Consider the following 10,300-nt stretch of genomic DNA (forward strand, 5'->3'; position numbering starts at 1 on the left):
ATTTTTGAGTGATGTTTTAGACATATGTGTATGTACATATAATGTCAGTTAAAAATAGTAATATTTTCAGTTAGAATAAATTAAGGTGGTCTGGAGAGAGAGATGGCTTAGTAGTTAGAGTTTCATGAGTTTAAACATACTGAATGCATCCAGGTGCATTGCATTTCTTCTCGTTGTTATGCTTTCAGTGTTCTGTCTTTGCCTGATGTAAACCTCCAAAGCTGTCAGTGCTGTCATATTGACACAATCCTAGTAACGTTGGCAGCACACTCTGGCATTGTCTTTTAGCAGCAGCAGAATCCTTTCAGAGCACCCTCTAGCATCATCCTTTTGCAACACCTATTCACAGAATCCTTTAGAAGTATCCTCCAGCAACATCCTTTAGCAGCATCCTTTAGAAACTTTCTTTTGCACCATCCATTGGCAGTGCCCTTTATCAATGTCCTTTAGCAGCATCCTTTTTATTTGGTAGAGTGTGAGATCCATCTTGCAGTTCTAAAAAAAAAAAAAAATGCCACTGAATTACACTTAGAAGAAATAGTTGCATATTTTAAGTGTAAAATGTTTATTAAGAGCCTTCATTCCACTCTTCATAAACAAGAAAAACTCAAAATCTAGAAAATGTCACTGTATTGAGCATATGTTTTATGGAAGAAAAATGTTATAATAGACTAAATGAGGGAGTTTAAAAAGCTGTTATAAAGTTATAGGATGTGCCAACAAGAAATATTTAAATTATTTTTCCAGAGGAAAATGAACATGTTTACTTTGTAACAAAAATTAAAACACATTAATTTGAGAAAAGACATTATAATGCTTAACCAACTAATAGAATTGTTATTACAGTCAAAATATTCAGAGCATGATACATGACATACACCTCATGCTCCTTCACTTTATAAATAACCTGTAATTTGCCTCCAAATGGCATCATGTTATTTCAGGTTTTATGAGCATACTTAATTATAACTTTCCTTGAATATATATGAATTATATGGATTATGCCATTTATTATTGACAACCTCACCTTAATGCATCCTTCTTCTCCTCTTCCTTCTCCCTGTTCCATTAAACCACATCCTCAGCCCTTCCTATTCTTAAAACCTCACTCCTGTCTTGCTTTCCCTGTTAAACACACTCCTGACATTAGAACTGCTGTGAACAATCTGTGTGCATGTAACTGAGCCATGAAGCAGCCTGTGCACAGCACATGCACACACAGGTGTCCATGGATGCACACATGTGCACATGCACTTTGTTCTTGTTTGACAAAAGAAAATTAACCCCCAAAGATGTCTGCCACATGGTTTCGTATTCAGAAACAAACGGCGGACATTACGGATAAAAATTTCAACACGAACACTCTCAGAGCCTGGAGAGTATTTTTACAGTGTGGCATGGAGAAAGACCTCCTAATCAGAAAATAAAACTCCTAAGCCAGACTCCTCAACCTTCTTAATGCTGCTGATGTCATTGTGGTGACTCTGTCTCCCAACCAAAAATAGTCTGTTGCTAATTCATAACTGTTTTTGCTACTGTTATGAATTATGATGTAAACACATGCCATGCAGGCTATTTGACATGTGGCCCCCCAAAAGGAGTGGTGACCCATAGGCTGAGAACCACTGTTCTAAGCTGAGATACGCTGTGAGTGACAGACGTCACACCTAGAAGTGACAATGATGCCAAGCAGGTCAGAGACAGCAGATTTCAAAAGTAAAGAGTATGTGCTGTGTCCCCGCCATAAACTGGTGACATTTTAAAAGTTGACTTATGGGAACATGGTTTCGTCCTTCATACTGCTGGCAAGAGACTATACTTCTGAATACATGACATGAAAGTGTGTTTAAGATCTTGTACAAGACTGTGCTTTGTGAAAACATCATATAGACACATCAATTAAAAGGAGTCTGCGGGGCTGGCGAGATGGCTCAGTGGTTGAGAGCCTTGCAGCATTTCTAAGGGGCCTGAGTTAGATTTCCAGCTCCTATGTAAGAACTCATAGCCACCTGAAACTCCAGTGCCAGGGGATCTGATGCCCTCCATTGACCTTTGCAGGTACCAGGGATGCATGTGGTTCAGAGAAATACTAAAATAAAAACACATCTGTAAGACTTCAAAGAATGTGCGTAGTGCGTGGAGACCGAGGTGAGATTTTATTGGTTGTAGTAAATTGGTTTAGTCTGGGGATTAGTTTCTCCATATCTCAATGTAGAGTCGGCCACAACAGATAGTATGGGTGTCTGTTGTCTTCAGGAACCTAAGGGAGCAAATAGAATTTAAATGAGAAGACAAAACATGTTAAACATCTGATAACTTGGGGAGTCTTTGGCAAGGACATTGTCAGAATAAACACCTAGGAGTCAGTCTGCTTTTATCTCCTCTGCTGAGTTTTCACTGAAAGTTATGGGAGGTGCTAAGATTGCAGTAACAAGATATAGTTGGTCCGGAGACCCTCACTGTGCACATGCGCTGCCCCTCACTGCTGTGGTCCCGAGAGCCTCACTGTGCACATGCGCTGCCCCTCACTGCTGTGGTTCCGAGAGCCTCACTGTGCACATGCGCTGCCCCTCACTACTGTGGCCCCGAGAGCCTCACTGTGCACATGCGCTGCCCCTCATTGCTGTGATCCCGAGAGCCTCACTGTGCACATGCGCTGCCCCTCATTCTTGTAGTCCCTAGAGCCTCACTGTGCACATGCGCTGCCCCTCACTGCTGTGGTCCCGAGAGCCTCACTGTGCACATGCGCTGCCCCTCATTGCTGTGATCCCGAGAGCCTCACTGTGCACATGCGCTGCCCCTCATTCCTGGCTCCAGGCCTGCAGCTCTCTGACTTGGTGCATGTGCCTATGTTGACAACTTACCTTTCTCGTTTTGAAGGTAGTTAATGTGTAAACAGCTGAAATGTCCTCATCATCACAAGGGACAGAAGATGTGTTTCTCATGTTCTCTTGGCTTAGGCAACGTGAGCTAGTGCATACCAAGTACAATCATAGAACTTTCTATTTCCTGTAAGTACTTTTGCAATGTGTGGGGGAAGTGTTTTCTTCTTACTAATTTTGATTAAGGCCTATCTGTCTCCTAACCTTTTTTTTCTCAACTCCCAAATATCCCCCCTATATTTTTATTGCCATGCACCCCGCCTGTGTTCTGCACCCGCACTATCTGTTCCTTGAGCTCCTTTCTTATTTTCTTACTTTCAGTTACCCTACCTCATATTTCTAACTGTAAACACTTGCTAAGTTCTTCAAAGTTGTACAAAGCCATCCACATCATGCTCTCCCTTTCCCATGAGGGATGGTCTATTCAGGTAAAGAAACTCATTTTGTTTTTCTGGAAGTATTTTTGGACATGGTTCCTTTGGTAAAACCCACAGAAGATACACACAACCTCTTCTCAACCACTGATGTAAAATATAAAGATTAATTTTCTCAAGGGTGATAAGGTTTACAGGTTAAAGGTCACTGCTGCAGCATCTGGTCCACATTAACCCCATGAAGCTGATGGCACCCATGTCAGACTTCACAGACTTATTGGCAGGACAGCTGAGGCACGGAACAGATAGCTTGACTGGCCAGGACCACATGGTTCAGTCAGAACCGAGGCTCTGCTGACCCAGCAACTGATGACCCTGCCTATTTATCAACTGTTTCTTCTCAAACTCCCCCATCCCAATTTAAATAGGTTCGAAAAACTTTTCCTTCTTATGAATATGTGGAGAATGGGATATGTGAGGAGAAAATGTCCCTCCACGAGGGGACATTAATTAATTGTTCCACCCACAACATCGTCGTCATCATTGTCATCATCATCATCATCATCATCATCATCATCATCATCATCATTTCCATTCATACACACAGTGTGTGTAGATCAATTCCAAGCATCCCTTTTTCTTTTCCAGTTTCCCTGGCTGAAATAATCATGATTATACTTCCAACTCACTTGTATTACTTTCCACCTACGAAACAAAAGCTGAAGTAATTGCCTTTCTGTGTCTGGCCTGTTTCACTTTAACACAGTATTCTGCAGTTCCATCATTTATTGCATATGACAGAATGTAAGTGAATAATGCTCCATCGAGATACACATCTTAACACATCTGCTCATCATGTCCTCAGAGTCTCCCTCTGCAATGATCCCTCCACACACGTTTTAAATTCTTATCTGTGGCTGTGATAACATCCTGTCAAGAGCAACTCGAAGGCTCAAGATTTAGGGTACGTCGCTTGGGAAAGCCAAAGCCACAGGACCATGAAGCACATGGACACATCACACCCACAGTCCCAACAGACTGTGAGTGTGAACTAAGCATGCAGGCCAGTGTTCAGGTTACACCCTGCATTTTCACACTGTGTAAGGAATGGTGCTGCTCAAGACAGGTGGGCCTTCCAACATCAGAACCTCAGCTACGGTAGCCAAGCCATCCACAGCGCTGTACAGAGGCCCCATCTCCTAGGCTAGTCTAGATTCTGCCAAGGTGACCACTCACTGTAGACATCATGGTAGTTCAGCCTTTCCCCTTACATTGTCTGCCCCCCTACAATGGCTGTTCCCCATTACACTGGCTGCTCCTCCCCCTTACATTGGTTGCTCCTTCCCCCTTAGACTGGTGCTTCTCCCCACTTACATTGGCTGCTCTCACTCAGCGTTTATAGATGGAATATCTTATTTACATATGTTCTAGATTCTCTTGCTTTGTAGAAAGCTTCCTTTTGCCAGGCAGTGGTGGCACACGCCTTTAATCCCAGCGCTTGGGAGGCAGAGGCAGGCGGATTTCTGAGTTCAAGTCCAGCCTGATCTACAGAGTGAGTTCCAGGACAGCTAAGGTGGTATAGAGAAACACTGTCTCAAAAAAACCAAAGGGGAAAAAAAAAGAAAAAGAAAGCTTCGTTTCCTTCCGCATCTCTGACAGATACACACTCCCACTTTCTACTTTTCAGATCAACTACAAAATTCTCTCCTGGTTTTCCTGTTCCTTTGTGCCTGGACGAAGCTTCTGTTCCACAAAGACAGCAAGACAGATGGATGTCAGTGCTCATGTTCCTCATCTAGACACATAGTTGCCGTTCTATAATTTAATTCCACAGTGGCACTAGACACAGCCAGAAGTTTGGCAGTGATGACCTTCACTGTTCATCTTCACAATTTATGATGAGGGATCAAGTAAATTTTATTAACTTTTACCCAGCCTGTTTAAGAGATTGTCTCTGAAAAGTGCTTGCTTTTAGCATGTAAAAAAAAAAATAACTAAAATGCTGTCACAGTTTGAACCAAGATGTTTTAAAGTAAGTCCTTTGTATTTTTTCATTTTTAATGCTCTTGTTACTGACATCTTGGCATGAGTTCACAATCATGCTCATCTAGTAAAAGGACCCTCTTGTTGGGGTGGTCCTTTCCTTGGGACTCAGACCCCCTCACTCTCCTGAGCTTCCTCCATCCTGACTTTCCCTCTTTCTGATTGCCTCTTCCTATCGCTTAACAGACGTTCCTCCCGTCCTTGCCCGAGCAGTTTTTTTTTTCCAATCATCTTCTGAGTACCACCATTCTTTCCCACAGCCTGTGCAAGCAGGTGAATCTAGGGACTTCGCATATTCAGGCAACTTAACTTTAACCTGCAGGAAGCTGTGCATGTTTTCAAGACTCTGTCCACAAAGAAAAAGAAAACATTATCTGAATTTCAAGTTATGAGCCAGGCATCGATAAGCTGAGCGTGGCCATGACTCACAGAAGCAGCGGTGCACAGTTAGGATGCAGACTTCATTCCTAGGACACACAGACCAAGAACAGCATACGTGGATAGCTCAGAAGCACAGTCTAAAACTATGTGTTCCCTCAGCCCAGCCCACTATCCTCGCCTCTGCTCCTGACTGTTTCTCCTCTTACTCATTTAAAAGCAGCACAATTTACTTAGCTGGGAAATTGAAACAAACACGTTTTTATTCCCAATAGTCTTTTCTCTCAAAGATGCTGCCACTCTGCGGCCTCCTTCCACTTCCATCGTGAATGTCTGCTCACTGCCCACTTGCCGTCCACTCATTCTCCCATCTTCTGGATTATTTGCTTTGTCATCCTTCCATATTTCAGTAAGCTTGATCTCAAGGATCAAATGTGAGCTTTAGTGTTGCCAAAGTTCTTCTCTGGTTTAAAGCCAACTCCTTTTGCCACTCTCCTAAGTAGTCAGACATTTCCTTCAGGACAAAGAAATTTCATTTCGCTATGAGTGTCATCACTACTTCTGAGTATGTATATCATTCCAAAGCTTAGAACGGCCCTTGCCCATCTCCTTCCTCTGGCTACCCACCACTCAGAATTTGCAGCTTCCTTTAGATCTCTGCTTCCTTCCCTGTTGTTTCCAGGAGCCCAAATACAGACTGTGTGGCCCTTGCATCTGCCCTCAGGGAGACTTCAACTTCTCTAATGATAATGGTTGGCTACTATATTCATCTCGCATGTAAAACCTGTCCTATCCCTTGTTCCATATCTTAGAACTTGTATGGATTCTTACTTCTACTTATCTGGCATTCTATCGTTAGGTTCTAGCCAAGGAGGACTAATAAATAGTTAGAAATAACCAAGAAGCTGCAAGAACGAGCGGATGGGTGCCTGAATCAAAGAAATGGCCTCCAGGACCTAGAGACTAGAGAGGGGAGTGTTGCACAAAAGTGTTTGTAGAGTGGGTGGCAAAGGCAGCTGGGATCTTTGTTAGGCAGAGTAAAGTGGTATCTGACACTCATTACTTTTCCCCTTCAAGCAGAAGTGAGTATATGTGAAGGTTAAGGTCAATGTTGTGTTATACTGGGATTAGAAATTCACTGCTTAGGCTAAACCGGCTGGGGGCAAGCCCAAGACCCTTCTGTCTCCTGTTCCCCAGCACCTGGATTATAGCTAAGCATTAGGAAACTTAAAACAATCATTTCTCCTGGCCCTGACACTTCATTTTTCGATCTAATGTATAATAATATCTCTAAAAGCAATACCTATTTCCTAGTTTGGTTCAAAATTCTTTCCATGGAAGGGTGCTGAACATGGGACTCGTGTTAAAGACAGACAGGCCTTATGTGGCCCAGAACTTGCTGGCACCGTCGCCTGGAGTGAACTATTGAAGCCTCCCCACTGCTGCGTAAACTGCAGCCTCCTTGCCAACTATCCAGACAGGAGCCCGGAGCATCAATAAGAGGCTGTGGGGGAGGAGAAGCCGATTATCAACTTTATTGTACAAAAGAGAAAAAGTGAGCAGTAACTGGAAAGTGCTTAATCCTTCTGGGAATTCTGGCTCACCGGTCAGGAATTAACCTCGGCAGTAATTAGGCCATCAATGACCCTTTCAGAGAATGTTCAAAAACCTCAGCTTTGTTTAGAGAACTTGTGTGGGTGGAACCAGCTGTTTGCACAAAGACTTGCATAAAGCCCGGCTGCTCCTCAGCACGTTCAGGACCAGATCTCTGGCGGGGTTCAGGGGACAAGGCAGCCAGGTCTCCAGTCCTCTCAGCAGCATGGGGATGCACAGGCTCCCAAGCCTGGCCCTGCTGCCACTGCTGCTGCTGCCTCTGCTGCTGTTGCTGCTGCTGCCCACAGATGCCTCAGCACCGCAAAAACCGTGAGTCCACCGAATGCCAGAAGCTTGAATTTAAGGCTTCTGTTTACCCATTTCTTTCTTTTAAAACCACGACCTTCTTTCTCATCTCCGAGTTCCCTCACAGCGATGAGATTCTTTCCAAATCCTCCTTAACCCAGTTTTAATCATTTCTCTTTAGCTTTCTGGATTTCGGAATATCTCAATTCCCCAGTGACACTCATTCTGGGTCCTCGAATCTTCGGAACCTCCGGTGGTTCTGTTGAGACTTTGCCCATGCAGCCTCCTTTACATTCCTCAGTGCCTTTGAGAAAATAAAGACACGCCTCGCTTCTCCAGAGTGGCGCTTGGTCCGGGGTTTAAAAAATCCCTAGGAATGATTTCAAATGTTGATGTTGATGCTGAAAATGTAAACGACTTTAGTTCCCGAGAAAAAACTACTGTGGAAATCAGCTAGCATGAAATCTGTGCTTCAAAGAAATGAACGTAGGAGAGTAGACACACAGACAGATGGCTGGAACAATACTTAGGAGCACTGGAGCTGCGTGATTTAGAGCAGGTCATGCAAGAAGATGTACAAGATAAGGGGACAAAGGCATAGCTATTAGAGACTTTTTCTTAGGGCTTATATTTTCACCTAAGACAAATGTTACTGGTTTTAATGAGGAATATCCAGCTAAAGGTCAGTAATGTTCATGGTGGAAGAGGAGCTCACACAATTCTCAATAGAGATGTGCTTGGAAATATGTATGAATCATGAATATAATTTAGTAAGTTATGTACTAGAACTTCTGAAAATAATCCAATCATAAGAAAACATTTAACACTTACAAATTTATGGCCACACATATAAAAGGAGAGTTACTGTTAAGTTTATATACCCACAGGTAATATTTCATGTTTATGTATATGTAGCTGTTAATAAAAAAAATGAGAATTGTTCATGAGATATTTTGAAGCATAAGGAAATCATAATATAAATTTCTGGATAGTAAGTAGCACAGAAATTAGAATTTTTGAGCATTACAAAAATAACCTGTATATTTTATTTATTTAGTATTTTGTTGTTGCTCATTTGTTTGTCTTGTGGGGTCTTTTTGTTTGTTTTGAGGCAGGATTTTGCTAAGTATGCCTGAAAGCATCAAACTTGTAGAAATCCCCCTGTCTCAACGTCCCAAGTCATGAGCCACACTTTTCAATATTTATTGTTAAGTGGGTGATACTACCTATAATATTTAAAACTCTATGGACAAGTTAAAATCTAACTTAAGTGAAATTAAACCTTATTTTAGGGTATCAAAAGAATTTACTATTTAAAATTGTAATAGAAGTAGAAGTTAACTTAAGAGTACATAAGAGTTGGTGGCATTTAAAGACAGTCTTGAGAGTTGCTGTTTGAAACTGGAGTGTCAGTCTTCTGTCATACCTGATTGATAAGCTGCCTGCCCTGTTCCTGAGCTACCAGAGGACTGATTTACGTTTGAGCTTTTCTCAGCATTTGGAAAGGCAAATCCATATGATGCAAACATCCAGGTTGGGTAACCCACAAAGACTTAGTTATCTGCAACTGCAACAGAGACCCTCAACTAGTGACTCTTTGTGAGGCTCAGCTTTCTTATTTGTAAAATAGAAGCAAGTTCTTGATGTAGAAGTTTTGCAAGCTTGCTGAAAACAGGTGTGTGCATGCTTTCCTCCCCCCACTGCCCGCTCCTTCCAACAAAGATGCTCCCTGGAGGGTGGAGGGAGGCAGGAGGCGGGATGGGATTCTTAGGCCACCCTCAGCAGTGTCTACCTTCACCTGGATAACTAAGGATGACAGTGGTGGCAGAGTGATGCCCAGAGAGACGCTCATAGCAACAACCCCTTCCCACTCCTCTAACTACCTTGCTCCATCCTCAGAATCTACATGGTGATGGTTCCCTCTCTGCTCCACGCGGGCACCCCTGAGAAGGGCTGCCTCCTGTTCCATCACCTAAATGAGACGGTGACGGTGAGAGTCTCCATGGAGTCTGTCCGTGGGAACCAAAGCCTCTTCACTGACCTTGTGGTTGACAAGGACTTATTCCACTGTGCCTCCTTCACCGTGAGTCAAGGGGTGGGGAGTGAGAGGTTGGGGGTGGTAGAGGTGTCAATAAAGAATGTAACAATGGCAACCAAGCATCTAACTCACCTGTTTCCAACTACGTATTATAAGCATATTGAGAATAAATCCAATGACAACAGAAAAATCCTATTTGTCAAAACAACAGTAAAAACAGCATGCAATAGAGAAGGAGAGAAATGTGACTTTTAAAATTCCTCTTGAAAGTTCATCAAGAAAACTAGTTCAAGGTTAATCATGGGCCACCAAAGGTGATGGACAGGCATACCTCATACTCTTTTAAGAGCAAAAATTGTAGAAATCACCTGGAGCATGAGTCCAATATACCTTTAGAGCCATTGTATGGGGAATACTTGCAATCTAGTACTACCAAAAGGCTTTCTTTTTCCATAGTGTTAAGACCCTGTAGATCTGATTCCACAGTGTCCTGGTAGTGTCCTGGTCAAATACAGTGTGTAACTGAATCAAGACTGCACTGTGTTTTCTATACAAATCAAGATGAGATTTTTGGTCACAGATCTTCTTATTAATGTATTTCCTCACCTTATACTTGGGTCTTCCAATTCATAAAATATAAGAATCCTTGCCTATGCCAACTTCCTGGAAGAGAATAAAGGGGCAAA

General features: G+C 42.7%; 1 protein-coding gene across 1 annotated transcript in view; it reads left to right on the forward strand.

The window, feature by feature from the left end:
• The first annotated feature begins 7,163 nt into the window (after positions 1–7,163).
• A2m (alpha-2-macroglobulin) overlaps positions 7,164–10,300 on the forward strand; it is a 46,859-nt gene continuing 43,722 nt past the window's right edge. The window contains exons 1-2 of the mRNA XM_031383291.1: positions 7,164–7,600; positions 9,476–9,659. Of these exons, the coding sequence (XP_031239151.1) occupies positions 7,497–7,600; positions 9,476–9,659 (288 nt within the window). The 5' untranslated portion in view covers positions 7,164–7,496. The remainder of the gene's footprint in view (positions 7,601–9,475; positions 9,660–10,300) is intronic.

Source organism: Mastomys coucha, unplaced genomic scaffold (genome assembly GCF_008632895.1).
Source record: "Mastomys coucha isolate ucsf_1 unplaced genomic scaffold, UCSF_Mcou_1 pScaffold20, whole genome shotgun sequence".
Taxonomy (NCBI): domain Eukaryota; kingdom Metazoa; phylum Chordata; class Mammalia; order Rodentia; family Muridae; genus Mastomys; species Mastomys coucha.